We start from the raw sequence: 16,049 nt of genomic DNA on the forward strand, positions 1-16,049 counted from the left end.
ACTAAACTTTCATTTCCATCGGAGTTATGTCCTCAGAATTGTTCAGTAACACAAGCCTTCAGAACATGCTTAACTTCACTTAATCTGTAATGTCATGCACTACATCTTATCTATGGGAAGATTAGATAATATGTAAATAATGAATAAGCAAAGACTATTCAGCAATAAATGCTGTCACACAGGTGATGTATTAATTAATCTTGCCATTAAGTGACTATACTATGTTTATCTGTAACACTTAAAACACAGAACATATTAAAGGATAAAAGACATTCTGCTGTCCTCAGAAGTTTATACTATACAAACATTTTGAAGTAAATGCAGTTTATCTTACTACTATTTAAACAAACAAACATGACTTATTCTCAGACACTGACTTTAAAGTAGTGAAATGTGAATAAATGAGATTAAACCAATTCTAGCAATGCTTATCATTTATAGCATTGGCAAACATTTTCAATCTTTTTAATTAAGTATCTTCTCAAGTGGAACTGCAAATAGATTGGTCACAGACACTTAGACTACAGATAGTCCTTTACCTTGGGCAAACCTGTTGTTCCAGATGTATACAGAATATAAAGTGGATGGTCTGAGGGAACGGAGACACATTTATAACACTGTGCTTTTGCAAGCTCTTCTTCCCAGTCAAGATCACGACCTGGGGCAAGAGGAACATGGCCCTGCCCATTGAAAAACAGAAAACCATCAAAAGAAAGCCAGATGGAATACATAGAATTGGGTCAAAAAATATGCACTGTTCAATTTTCTTTACAGTACTATTCAATTTTCTGTACAGTAATCTCTCTGCTGCTTCAGATCTATTTACTATTTAAATCTTAAAAATTTCTCCCATAAAATTCAAACCCAAACTACAGCAGATACACTAAAAATTTTACTTGTAGAACAGAAAAGACACATGCACTACATACACATCTGTAAGTTAACATAAAGGCACAACAGCTGTACACTCACCAAATTAGGTCGCTTGTAAATGAGAACTTTATGAGGTTTTCTCTGTACCCTTGCCAGGGCTCCTTCTAGGAGAGATATGTATTCCACTTTTCTTTTTGGTTCTACACCAAAACTTGCTGTTACAATAAGTCTGGGCTAAAATAAAGAAGTTAGATTGTTAATAGATAAATTTGCAATATATTTTATATATGTAACCTAATAACATGTTTTCCGTTAAATTATTTGATTAATGATACTCAATGTATCTATCTTCATATAATTAGAAACAAGGGTTTAGATCAGTTTTCTAAGGAAGTCAGGCTTGTGCGATCATGCTGTCCATGCATCTGTTTTTTGTTCAGGAGCACTCTAATAACTTCTGACACTCTTCACCATTTTCAACCAAACTTGAGTAAGAAATCAACAGCATTAAATTCTTATAAGTGGTACAAAGATTAATGAACAGAGAGAAAAAACATGTCCATCTTAGCCCCTTCATTAAGGAAAAGTGGTACAGTGATGTCAACAATTATCTGTCCTATTTAGCCTGCTTTCTAATTATCTGCCTGCACCCAATGGCATATTTCAAAACTAGCTGTATCACTTTGCTGGCTCTCTTCCAGCCTGCAATTAAATGGCACTGGAGAGAAAAGAGAAAGAGGAAAAAGGCAGCAAGCGAGATGACAGGAAACTAGAAACAGAGGAAGACAATAAGCTAAAGTCATAAGGCACATGAGGGAAGTAAAGCTAGAGTCTTTCAAGTGATGGTTGCAGGATTCAGGATGCAAAATCACTAAAAATCAGATTTCCATAGTTCTGGGGTTTTCACAAGAATTTCTATTTCCAAATGTGGACTTAGCATCTTTGTCATTATATCAACCTAAAGTTTATGTAAGATTTCTTAAGTCAAGAAATCTGCATACAAACTACTTTGAATTATGTCCCAAGATCAGAATTTTTATTTCTTCTATTCCGGAAAATAAAAAGTAGCACCGAAGAAACTACATGTTAGAACACATTTTAAATGTAGAAGAATGAGTCTTCAATCTCCTTGCTTTTGGACTTACGCTCCCCATTTTGATCAAGCTAATTTACTAATTGTATTCATTAGCATAAATGTCATTAAGCAGACACAAACTACAATGCCACAGTTAAGGCTGCATCAAACTTAGCACAGAAAGCCCAGATTAATTTGTGCAGTAATAAAACGTTTCCTGTCCAAATCTGCCATTCAGGGAAGTTTGCTAATTAGTGTGTATTCAAAATAAAGATTACAGGTGAGCTTTAAAATTTCAGTATTTGTCATCTTTCTCTTTTGGGATGCACCACTTTTAATAAAAGATTATATAATACAATGCAGTTAAACTGAAACTTTAGCTGGAAGCTACTCTGAAATTAGACCTTAATTAATGCAAGATATTAACACAGTTCTATTCAGTTGTTAAGAGGAAAGACTGTTGTCAACATCAGGTTTACAGTCATTTTTAAATGATGCCACTTCCACCCATCAAATGCTCTGTATGCAGTAAGGAAGTCTAAAAATAAGCAATACTGATTTGGTGATGTATTTCCTAAGTGAGGGTTGCTATTTGGAAGTATCAAGGATCACTCCATGCAAATCAAAGGTCCACTGCTGGCTTTAATTGCTGTTCTCTAGTGTTTTATCTCTCTGTCTATTGACATTACTTCCCCAGCATCTCTGCTGTGCTTTTATACACAGTACTTTTATACACTCATTTCCCATCTCTTTTAGTCTTCCATTTAGTCCTGCATGGTAAAATTAGACAAAAATATACCTAGTTTGAAGGAAAACCACAAAAGTTCAAAGGTTTGCTGGAAAAGGAATGCCAGCTATAGCAAGCTCTCAAAAAAAAAAAAAAAAAAAAAAAAGTGGAAAAGGTTTGATAAAGCAAGGCCCAACAGTTCCAGACCAACAAATTTATTGTTGTAAAGACTACTACTACAAATTCTTCTATAGTCTCTTAATAGCATAGAAGGCAAAGTTTAGAAAAAGAAATAAATACATTTTATTGGGCCAGCTAATAAAGCTGCAAAAAGCCCAAACTGAAAACCAACTAGCTTTGGGGCACAAAATGTCAGGAGTGTCATGAAGAAGTTTACTGAGAGATCCAGCACTCAGGCCCTCATTACTCAACACACAAAGCTCTCTCCTCTTCATGCCCCAGTCACACATCTGATCACAAGGTTATGCTCAAACTTGATGCACTTTCATTGTGCCTCGGTCCTCTTAAAAAGAAGTGACATGGATTTTACAGAAATCCAGTGCTTATGCAGTCATTATATAGGTCTGCTGTACCTGCCGGTACTGCACTGGTTTTGTGGTTAGATGATCCATGTCAGACTGCCATGCACGTTAAGTTCTGCCAGACATTAGACAGAGCTCTACAGAAAGAGACCTGAACCATACTCTACAAGTATTTAAAAATAAAACACAAGAAAGTGCTTTCTAATCTACAATACATATTCTAAAAATAAACAGTGCTTCAAGACAAGACTGGATTGCAACTATTATAAGGCAATTGTGCATCCTAAGTATCAGCAGCTAAACTTGCTGCCTAATCGCACAAAAGGTTTGATCATCTTATGATGCGAAGTAGGGGTAACCATTCATAGTCATATGTGTGCACAGGAACTATGTCTTATTCGGAATAAATTATTGCAAAATATGAGCTCATTTTTTTGAGGAGATCTTATTAAAACTTCCAAATGTGTCAACTGTAAATAAGTGAGGAATACAGTATTTCTCACCTCAATGAAAGATAGTAACAGCTTTGAGTAACTTGGGTGTCTTGTACATTTTGTATTTCAGAGAACTGTTCACTTGCAAATCATAACACTGCTTTAGTGAAGCGTCGTCAAAAATACATGTCTGAAAAACTCCATCACTTTTATTTTGCAGGGTTTGGACTTAAAATCTAAAAAGTCCACTGGAATTGTTATACAATTACTGTGATTTAAAAAGCAGAAGAAAATATGATTGTTGAAGACACAGCAACTACCCTATTAAACAAGCATATAAGCATATTGTTCTTAAGTAGCTTCCTTTTCCATCTGCTGGAAAAGCATCACTGCTAGCTGTAGGCAATCCAGGAAATTCCTGAAATGCATTGAGGGTAACTTCTTAAACCAGCTGTGTGGTGCAGTTGACATGCTGGAGGGAAGGGATGTGCCATTCAGAGGGACACGGACAGGCTTGAGAGGTGAGACCGTGCAAACCTCATGAAGCTCAACAAGGCCAAGTGCAAGGTCCTGCACATGGGTCAGGTCAAGTCTGGTAACAATACAGGCTGGAGGATGACAGGACTGAGAGCAGCCCTGCAGAGAAGTACTTAGGGATACTGGTGGCTGAAAAACTGGACATGAGGTGGCAATGTGCACTCACAGCCCAGAAAGCCAAACATATCCTGTGCTGCATCAAAAGAAGCATGAAGAGCAGGTCAAGAGAGGTGATTCTGACCCTCTACTCTGCTCTCATGAGAGCCCACCTGGAGTACCGTGTCCAGATCTGGAGCCCTCACTGTGGAGAAGTTTTTGGAAGATAACGGCCACCTGGTCCTTGATACCGACATGAGTAACTCTCTGCTAGCTGCCTCTGTGTAAAGAACTTACTGTTCAATGTTCCTCTCTGGCTTGCCACTGCATAGAGAGCTATTGTTTTAGCAAATTCCTTAACTAGAGATATGGAGTGAAGTTGAAACATTGAGTAGGAGGTCCATAGGCTTGTGCTGCTTGCATGTGCTTCTCGCGTTGTACCAATGAAATATGAGTTATATTGTGTGGACAGTCGCTTAGAACCAATCACAGCTTGTTTAGCTGTATGCGATCACGCCCCAATAGTATATAAGATGCTCTGTACTTAATAAAATTTGATCAAGCTGGCAAGCCATATCGGTGTTATTCTTGATACCCGGGCCGTATCCGTTGACACCTCACCACAGAAAAGACATGAACCTGTTGGAGTGGGTCCAGAGGAGTGACACAAAAATGATCAGAGGGATGGAGCACCTCTCCTGTGAAGAAATGCTGAGAGAGTTGGGTTGTTCAGCCTGCGAAAGAGAAGGCTCTGGGGAGACCTTAGTGCAGCCTTTCAGTACTTAAAGGGGGCTTTTAAGAAAGATGGGGACAAACATTTTAGCAGGGTCTGTTGTGATAGGACACAGGTTTTAACTAAAGGATAGGATGGTTTTAAACTAAAAGAGGGTAGATTCAGACTAGATATAAGGAAGAAATTTTTTACAATGAGTGTGGTGAAACACTGGAACAGGTTGCCCAGAGAGGTGGCAGATGTCCCACCCCTGGAAACATTCAAGGTGAGGTTTGATGGGGCTCTGAGCAACCTGATCTAGTTGAAGATGTCCCTGCTCATTGCAGGGGGGTTGGACTAGATAACCTTTAATGGTCCCTTCCAACCCAAACTATCATATGAAAGTATCTATTGTTTCAATGGTGCAAACTATATATTCTCAGATTCAGGTGAAAGGGAAGATGACAAGAAATGCCTGTTCTCATGCTCTGTACCACTTCATCACAATTCACCACAGAATTATCTGTAACTGCCAGTACATGACAAGAGTAGAAATTATCAGCTGCAGGACTTTGCAGCATTCCCAGATCTATTTAAAATTCAAGATAAATTAAGGTAAACTGGTAAAGTATATGTACCTTTTCATAGTCACTAGAAAGTGCTTGTTATTTCCTTCACTTAGATCTTCCAATAAAATGTCAAGTTTGACCTTTCTTTAAAAAAGCATCTCACAGCCAGCTTTGCATTGCACATATTTAACTCTTTCTAATTAATCTTACCAAGACTAGGTCCTGTACTGCAGCATCTAAACCAATTCACATAAAAGCCTAATAGGAAGCATTAGTGGTTTTTGAAAGTGCTTCAATTAACTTCTGAGTTCAGCAGAATACCATCTACCACAGCTACTTATATACATATCTTAAAGATAATATCAGTAGTGTGTAATTCACTTATCAAGAAAGCTTTATTGTGTTGCAAAACTAGGGCATGTTTTGAAATTTAGATTGATTGACTTACACTTTCATTACACATCAGATGGACCAAAAATCATCCACAATATTTAGATCTGCCTTTTAAAGAAACAAAAAGGCAATGTAAATTAGGATTTAATCCATGGCCTGCAGCTAGTAGTTCTATAGCTCACCCTTCAAAAGACTTGCTGTGTGACCTTGGGTAAATCACTTAAACTTTCTCTGTCTTCTTTTTTATGCGCAAAGCAAGGATTATGATCACTGCACTGTCTCCCTTCATTGCTTAGAGAAAATCAATTGGGATTAACTAGTTAATATTTGCAAAATATTCTAAAAGTAAACAAGCTAGATGACTTGTATTGTAGCAACCTTCATTTTAAGTTTATAATTTTTTCTTCTACATTATTTTTTCCTAATTCTATGAGTTAAAATTAATTTTTATAGCTTGTTAAAAAAGTGGGGGAGTGGGAAGAAAGACAGGAAAAACTATGGAGCTGTTGTTAGCCTTCTCTCATCTTTTTCTCACAACTCCTACAAACCACTAGAGCCATTTCATTAATTTCTTTGTTAAAACATCAAGGCAGGGAAAGGAGATGCATTCAACTTTCTATTTAGAGCCTTGGCGATGTGAAAAGCACTTCTATACACAAAACCTAAGTAAAAGTTCCACAAATCCAGTGGACTTTACCCTGCATAATGTTTTGGCTTATACATCTAAACAGCATGATTCAGTGATAGATGGCTTCCATGGGATGGTCTGGATGATCCAGGTGACTGTTCAAGATAAAAAAGATTTTTGTCTTGTTCACTGGTACAAAACAACAACAGAAACTTCCAATGCAAACGTTGTTAGCTGGTTTGAAATTAACGCATACACAAGTTACTAATACGCACACATAAACTACTAAATAGATTGTTAAAGTACTATTTGCATTTTTACTTACAAAGACTTACTTAATATTTTATAAACAAATTCAACTTGTGCCGAACTTGGAAGCCTTTAAAGCATTCACCTCTATTAATTATGCTCTCTGCAGAGTCACTTACTTAAGGCAACTGGTTCCCCAGCTGTCTTGATTTCATAGATGAAATTGATATATAGCTAAAAAAAATTTACTACCTAATATGTCTAAACATCAAGTAATACAGTGAAGCCATCTAGGGTTGGCAGAATTTTCCTCATACACTTGAGGAAAATGCTGGGTGAAAAGCCAGTTTTAAGGTGATGATTTGTAAAGAAAGATTGACAAACGAGAAGAAAATATGCTCTAAACAGACAGCAGCATGTTAAATTTGAAGAGGTCAAAATTCGTATCTCAATGTCTGCTATAAAAGTATCAACCTCAGCAAAGATGTAGTACTTTGTTCATATTGCAGTGTTAGGTATTATAAACAAACTGAGACTGCATGGCACACAAAGAGAAATATTGTTATCCTCTCTGGGAAAAAAAAAAAAAACCACAGGTTTTTGACATTGTCATACGAATAACTAATGCAATGGTGTTTGTTGTTCCAAATATGTATTACCTTTGCATGATCAATGCGAACAGAAAGCTCTTTAGATGCAAATCCACCAAAAATCAGGCTATGGATGGCTCCTATTCTCGCACATGCCAGCATACAGTACACTGTCTGTGGAATCATGGGCATGTAGATGACCACACGATCTCCTTTCTTCACACCATGTCTGACCATGACATCAGCTAACTTGGAGACCTGTACTGACAAAACATTCACAACATATTAAAAGTTTCTCCAGATCTGTCCCATCAAAAAACCAACTTTCACACAATCAGTAGATGCAGGGCATTAAGGAAACAGACAGTTGATGAATGATGCAATCCAGGTTCAATAAATTCAGGACAATTTCCTTTTTGCTTTTTACTTTTGTAAAATGAGAAGGGACTGCAGCTAATTATTTTATACATTAGAGCCAAAATAAATCAATAGCAACATTTTGCAAATTTTTAAATGACACTCATAATTGCTTACATTTCTCAATTTTAGCTTTTAAGAATGGATGCAAACAGGGCATTTCATAATAAATATTCTGTCCTAACTAGTTAAGTTTGAAACGCAAATCAATATATAGTAATATTTGGTCTACTACAGTGTTGTAAATTCAGATATCTGAGACAAGAAATCTTACACTCTTAACCAAATGTAAATGCAAATTCAGAGAAATATGTTTAGATTTAAGAAGTAATTTTTCCTCCCATTTTTAGATTTCAATTTTTGGTATGCAGAAGCCTGAAGACAGACTATGCATGGCAGCAAAGGACTGGAACTCAAGAAATGTGATAGACCAGCAGCAATGTCAGCCATCTGTATCACCATGAGAAAATATTTATTACCTCAACAGTGTATAGTACTCTGTCCCAAAACTAGTATTGAATAATTCATTAGTACACCAGGACAGACAATTTAACACATAGTAAGTTCTGCTAGAGTGAGCATGGGAGCCTGTGACAAGCACTGTGCACCTGTCCCAACCTGCCTGTTGTGGCATGAAAATGTGGCATCTTCTGAAGGAAAAGTAAATTACTAATTCCCCGAGAGCAACAGAATGAACTCAGCTGTCAGAGGTTTCTCAAGCTGCAGAAGCTGACAGTTGTGTAACACTCAGTATCTAAACCTGCTCACTGTCTTTAAATTTTTCAGTTTGACATCTGTGTGTAGAGGTGTAGAGGTGTACAAGTAACAGAGGTAAAACTATGTGTAATTATGCACAAAACATAGGCTAACAGGTTAACAGGAAAAACTGTAGACTAAGAAGAAACAAAATAGACTAATAAGCTAATAGGAAACAGGATGGAAGTAGCAACATCCCAGGAAGTGAGCTGGAATACTCCAGAAGCATGTTTACATGCCAGTCAGATGTAACTACAACAGGAGCTTTGCTTGCAATAGTTTTACATTAGTGATAAGACTAAAAAGTTACATTCTCTAGAAAGTTCTTGGGATATCTGTAGACATATAAATCTAAGTTCAGAACAAAGGAGCTGCTCTGTCTTACATGAGAACCCTTCTTACCTAGTAGTAAAATGGTAGTAAAACTATAAGAGGTTACCATTCACTAGAAAATACTACAATAAACTTAAGTTTCCCATTTCTTTTACTATCAATGTAACATGAATCTATTCATATATGAATTCCTCACATCATAGCTGTACTGCATTATTCCTTATCTATTCATTACATCACACAGATAAAGTTTCAAGTAAAATTTAGTCTCGTAAAAGACTCTTCAGGTACTATCAGGCCAGAGAGAAAGGAAAGGGGGAGACAAACTCCTGAGCGTAGCAGGGGGATGTTGCCTACAGAATAGAGAATACCCAAGCTTCTAAAGCAGTAAGAGCTGTTATCAGTGATCCTGCAAATAATGCAAGCAATGGGAGCCACCTAGGCTAATAATACACACTGCACTAGCAGGACAGGAGGGAAGGATGCTCTTTTTCAAGGATGAGCTAGTCAGGAGGGTATATTTTCTTTGAAATGTTTTACTTTCATTTTTATTATTCATGAAATTTGAGTCTTCTCTATTTAAAGAGTTACCTTATTCCAGGTTAATATTTTAAATGCTAGTACCACTGTTACTTTCTGAGATTTATAGGCATTAGGCTCTTTTATGGTCATATTCACGAAAACTTGGGGTAATTACATCCAGTCCTGGAAGCCTACCTGATACACATACTGAAGAGGATAATACAGCATTATTCACTGCTGCTCTCTTCAGTAGGAACACATGTTCAGACTTTCAGCAACCTGAGAGTAAAATACAAAAGCTCCAAATGCATCTGGCCTGTGTTTGCATTAAATACAGAGCTCATACACAATCAAACTATGCATATTTCTACACTTCTTCCTGAGGCTTTAAGAAAATTGAAATTTAGAAGCCCCAAGCATCCACGCTTGCATCAGAAGATAACAGTATAGCTTTCATTTTTCATAAACATTGCGTAAGTCCCTGTTGTTATTTTCACAAGAGAGTATGTTTAGAAGGTAAAGTCATCACCATACCAAGCTGAAAACGCACACAAACTAAGGTACATATATGATTTATTTGTAACAGACCTCTTACATGTTACCCATTATCAAAAGAAAGTATCTTTAATTCTAGACTTATTAATACTTATCAATACTCTATAAAACTGACATATGGTACGAAAACCCAACAAAAAACAACCCCCCCCCCCAAAAAAAACAAGAAGTCCTGAACATGTATACAAATAGAATGTATTGCCATTCCACAGGCATTTACAGTCATTTCTAGATTGGAATAGTGAAAGTTATTATAAGTGAGGATAACAACTCTACTTTCAAAGGTAAATTCCTTTTCTGTACTTCCTACTGTGAAAACATTAAAATCTACAAACTCATTTTAACACAGAGCTACTATCATGTTATCTCAGCAAGTTGAGAAGACTAATCCTTATCTTTGCTGCTTGTGAGACTCTCAAGCAGAGTGTTGACAAAAAGGCCAGATGCAATGAAAACAATATTTAATAAGTAGTTTTATAGTCAGTGTAAGTGTGGATAGTAGGCAATAAGTAGTTAAACACAAGTATTATTATTCATTATTATTGTTATTATTTTATAATTATGAAGAAAAAGGCAATGCTTGCTTGCTAAAGGAAAAAGGTGTAATTTAAAGATCATAATTAGTAATTTAATATACATTAATTAAATATATATAATATAATAATATATTTACTATAAACTCCTAGAGATCTGGATAGGCTGGAGTGATGGGCCAACTGTAGGAGTTTCAATAAGGCCAAATGCACTTGAGCCACAACAACCCCCAGCAGCGCTACAGGCTTGGGGACAAGTGGCTGGAGAGCTGCCAGTCAGAGAGGGACCTGGGGGTGCTGATTGACAGCCGCCTGAACAGGAGCCAGCAGTGTGCCCAGGTGGCCAAGAAGGCCAATGGCATCCTGGCTTGTGTCAGCAATAGCGTGGCCAGCAGGGACAGGGAAGGGATCTGACCCCTGTACTCGGCACTGGTGAGGCCGCACCTCGATTCCTGTGTTCAGTTTTGGGCCCCTCACTACAAAAAGGACATTGAATGACTCGAGCGTGTCCAGAGAAGGGCAACGAGGCTGGTGCAGGGTCTGGAGCACAGGTCGTACGAGGAGCGGCTGAGGGAACTGGGGGTGTTTAGTCTGGAGAAGAGGAGGCTGAGGGGAGACCTCATCGCCCTCTACAAGTACCTGAAAGGAGGTTGCAGAGAGCTGGGGATGAGTCTCTTTAACCAAGTAACAAGTGATAGGACAAGAGGGAATGGTCTTAAGTTGTGCCAGGGAGGGTTTAGACTGGATATTAGGAAGCATTTCTCTACATAACGGGTTGTTAGACGTTGGAATGGGCTGCCCAGGGAGGTGATGGAGTCCCCATCCCTGGAGGTGTTTAAAAGTAGGGTCAACACAGCGTTTAGGGATCTGGTGTAATTGGGAATGGTCAGTGTTAAGTTAATGGTTGGACTAGGTGATCTTCAAGGTCTTTTCCAACCTAGATGATTCTGTGATTTATAATAGAAGACTTCCAGTGCCTGTACACAAGCTATATAACTTTGGTACGTGGCTATAGGAGGGAGATAGTAATGAGATCTGCATGTACTTAAGTCATTTTTATTGAAACCTATCACGGGTAAATTGTACTTAAAGCAGAATACATGTACCATGCTGCAGACAGGAACCACTTGTCTTCCATGGAAACCCAGTAATCACTTGTCTCACTTAACCTCCCCAACCTTGAGAGTTTAATGTCACTGAAGACAATAACCCAGTACAACACATTGGTATCTACGATTTCCCGTCTGCCCTTTCCCTCATCCTTCTGACAGCCAGGGAACATTTCAACTACATAATACATAATAAAACACTGCCTCTATCTGTAACTATTTGGAAGACTAAAGAACATCAAAAAGCAAGTTTACACTGCCCTTAGGATTGATGTGTAAACCCTGAAACATCCAAGCAGTCACTGTTTCTAAAAAGGGGTGGGAGGAATAGTGAGTAATGACATTTCATTAAACTGTTAAAAGCCATGAAACCTTCCACTTCGTGTGTTGTCATTTATGGTTTACATTTAGACAGCGTACTTTATCACTCAAGATTTTATAGTTGTTATTTTCCTACCAGCATGCTATTTCTCCACTTTTCTTCAAGTTTTAAGATTGCTCTATCACTTCAATATATTTGACACTTCAGTAATAAAATCACTTGAGACCAAGTGATATAATAAGAAACTCAAGTAGGCTTTCAGCTTTGAACATCCGAGCATAAATTACATTTCTGTCAAATGCAAGCCCCCAGTGAGCATGGCTTTATTTTTACGACACCAAACAAATACTACATCTTATTAGCAGTTCAGGTTTGAGGAAGTACTGCAGTTCTGAAGTAAATCACCTGGCTGTCCCTAGTAGTTATAAAAAGTAGTTCTGGTCCACGTCAGAAGAGTTCTTAGAAGATACTAAAACAGAAATTCCATTCAAAATGCTCAAAACAGGAATTTCCAGCCTTCCTGGGTCGAGCAATGACTGGATCGTACCTGTGTCAAGGACTTCAATGCAAGCTAAACACAAAAGCATTCTTCAAATACTGAGAGCTCCTGAGAATCCTTGAAGTGCATCTCACGGTGTAAAAAGAGCCATGTCACATAAGCATTCCTCTAAACCAAAGACAGCAAGTCACCTTATGCTCTTCAGCTTCTCCACTGTTTTGTTTTTCCAAGACTACTAAAGGAAGTACTCCTTCCTACTCCCACCACTTTGATCAACCTCTTCACTCTTCTATTACTCTTCTTAATTGTTTCCTCCTTTTCCTACTGCTGCGAAAGCTTCTCCAGCAGATGCACTGCTCTGTTGCTAATGTCAACCCTGCTGCCAAGTGGTAGAGGACTGACAAGTGGTGCTGCATTCACTTCAAATAGATGAAGGCCATGTTCTTGATGAGGTGGCAAAACCGTGCTTCAGAGGTGGCACAGTGCATATGTCCCTATCACAGAGATCTTGAACAGATCAGCAGGGGAGAGGAAAGCATTCCACCAAGCCCACTGCTCATCCACAGACATCCACACCCTTGGTCCCAGATTCAGTAGTCCTGGGACAGAGTATAGGGAAAAGAATGCCAACAATGCTGTACAGGTTTACATGCCTGCAACCTCCAGATTACCCCCACAAAACAACATGCAGAATATCCCCTTGGCCCACTCTCTGCCACGGCAAGCAACAGGAACTGCAAAATCTGTGGTCCGAACGCTTGCATGCTCAAGTGTGCATACTCTTTTTCCTGTACATGTGTTGAGTGTAGGACTGTGTTTAGGTTTCTGGTAGAATTAGGACACTGGTTGCAGAGAAGAGAATGGGTTCCAGACTGGCTACACACAAGACATGGGTTCCAGACAGCCACTTCCCTCAGAAGGAATTTCTGGTAACTGTGAAGGATAGCCCACAGTGTTCTGCACAACTCCTACAGCATCTATGTTCTCCTAAAAGGCCATTATTTGGACAACATCCACTCAGAGTGGGGAGAGAAATCAAGCAGCAGTGACAAGGGTGAGCACGGTACTTCCTAAAGGAATCCACAAGTCAAGGCAGCAAAGATTTTTGGGATAGCTATGTTCAGATGGCTTTGAAGTGAGCTATGGGATACTTGGTTCAAAGGATGAACCTAAACCTAGTCCAATGTAAAGCTCACAAACCACATATAGTGGAAATGTCAGGAGCCTCAGCCGTTAATTCAGCATGGCTCTGCTTCCCTCATCTGCCCAAGCTGCACCAAATCACACATTACTGTAGGCATTGCTGAAGTTGACATGGCGCAATGTAACCATCTTCAGTCAGGGGAGATCAAGATCCAGCTGCTTCTTCACACTTTTAGTGTCATTTGGAAGTCTTTTGCCTGAAATGTGAAAAACCCAAGACAACACTCTGTAAATTCCTGATTAGTCTCATCCTTCAAGGAATACTAATATTGATATTTTTGAAGAGCTACCCCAGTGACATTACAGTTAAACCTTTCTAGGACATGCACTGAAGAATGCCATTTGAGATTTAAATAAGATAAGGAAATCCAACATCAAAGTAGTCTAATACATAGTTCTATCAAGATAATGTTGCTTTACTAAGGAGGATAAAAAGTTGGATTATCAGTACCAGTAGAATTTTCTGCGTTCTAGTTTTGATTCAAAATCAACTCTGAAAAAAAATATCTTGAAAGTCACTATTTCTAGCTAAGAAGGAACTGGTTGTTTTTTAAGGCAGAAGGCAAAGAAAGACGATGGAGTAAAGCATGAAGAATGAGAAAGACTACTAGAAACAGAACAAACTGGGTGATTCCTCTGTCACATACAGGAGATATGATCAGAGAAAGACAGATACAGCAAATAAATCTAAATTTTGGAAGAAGATTTTTTAGGGTGGATGATTATGGAAAAAACCTTCCTACAGAAGAAATTACATCCTAGCCCTCTGCTGACAAACTGAAGCCCTTCTTTCTCATCCATGTTTTTGTAACATTCAATGCTGTCAGAGACTTGAGGGGGTGTTAGTTTTACTAATCCCATCATGTTACTGCACACTATTTATTATGGCACAGAATTCAGCATATTAACTGTGCATTGTTATTGGAAGGAATTACAGAAAGAAATCATACTGCTTTTGTGTACATGATCTGTCAAGTGTCAACAACTGCAAATAATATGACTCACATTCTTGAGATTTCTTTTTAGCAAGTGAAATATTCTAGAGAAATCACCCAATGATGTATACAGAAGGGATTTTTCCACCTACCTAACAACCTTTGCCTTAACTTGAAAATGGCAGCATTTTCCAACATAATCAGAAAATTTGTTTTTAAAAGCCATTGCTCCTTATTTCTTCTGGGTATCTTTATATTTCCCTAATAATACACAGATTCAGAAATATTTATAACAGAATTTGTGTCTCCCTTATCTTTTCCTGCCACTTCATTATAGAATTAGAGAATCTCTCAAGGCATACTCAAAACTTTCACCTACATCCTCATTTCATGGTCTTCAGTGCAACATTCTGTCCAACTTATTTAAAGGCCTATAACAGGCATCAGTAAAGAAAGAAAGTCCATTCAGTACATTCTGGAAGACTGTTATATATCCTAAATTTGCCAAATTCCTCCTCTCTCCATTTGGAAGATTTTATCTGTAATAACAACATATAATTAACACACTTAAAAGGCAACTGCATCCACTACATACAACTTCACTTTAACTAACTCTAATTTCCAAGACTTTCCAAGTATGAAGACAGAATAGTGGTACAGAATATCAACACAAACTGATCTTGCCATTATTTCCATCAATAAAGAATTGCTGAAATTGTCCTGAAATATTTCTGTTCCAGTTCTGCCAAAAAAAAAAAAGTTTCCCACAGGTTGGGCACTAAATATCCACAAGCTTCCAACATTTCTCTCAATTATTTAGAGTTTAGCAGTGCTTAATTTCAAAATCACAGCATTACTGTAGCTCTCACATCTGAACAGCAGTGAAATAAGTAAAAAAGGATAGGGTTAATTTGAATACAACAGGTTTCCTGAATAGATAGCTCAAGCTATCCCACCCTCCCTAAGGAGCCTTATTATCTCTAGCCAAGCACCTATGTCATTTTTTTCATCCTTACCACGAGTTTGATCCTGGGACAAATGATCTAACCTGCTACCAAGCTCTGCATCTTCCCATCCTGTGTCCCATTGTTATCCTACATATCTTCTGGTGAATCCATCTATAAACTCCACTTTTATTACCAGAAGCCAGAAAGAATTCCACCATCTCAAGTGCTGATCTCTTGCAGAGACATTTTGAACAGGCAGCCTCTCTGAAAAGACACCCTCATTACACTATCCAGACAGACTACTAATCACCTATTGGTATGGACAGTCCAAACAACAGTCTGAGCACAGATACACACTGTCAGGCTATTTTAAATAGGGAAAGGAAGTCAGGAAAGAAGGCAAAAGGCTTCTTTCCCTGTCAGGAAGTTTGTCAACTTTGGTTGTATGTCTGATCTGCACTCGTACGGGTCTACAATGAAACAGTCACAGCAC

General features: G+C 38.1%; 1 protein-coding gene across 1 annotated transcript in view; it reads right to left on the bottom strand.

The window, feature by feature from the left end:
- The window catches only part of ACSS3 (acyl-CoA synthetase short chain family member 3), a 99,023-nt gene that overhangs the window by 72,731 nt on the left and 10,243 nt on the right, over positions 1–16,049 (bottom strand). The window contains exons 3-5 of the mRNA XM_074901487.1: positions 7,495–7,683; positions 973–1,107; positions 540–680 (exon numbers count right to left, since the gene is read on the bottom strand). Of these exons, the coding sequence (XP_074757588.1) occupies positions 540–680; positions 973–1,107; positions 7,495–7,683 (465 nt within the window). The remainder of the gene's footprint in view (positions 1–539; positions 681–972; positions 1,108–7,494; positions 7,684–16,049) is intronic.

The sequence above is a fragment of the Athene noctua genome, chromosome 3, assembly GCF_965140245.1.
Source record: "Athene noctua chromosome 3, bAthNoc1.hap1.1, whole genome shotgun sequence".
Classification (NCBI taxonomy): domain Eukaryota; kingdom Metazoa; phylum Chordata; class Aves; order Strigiformes; family Strigidae; genus Athene; species Athene noctua.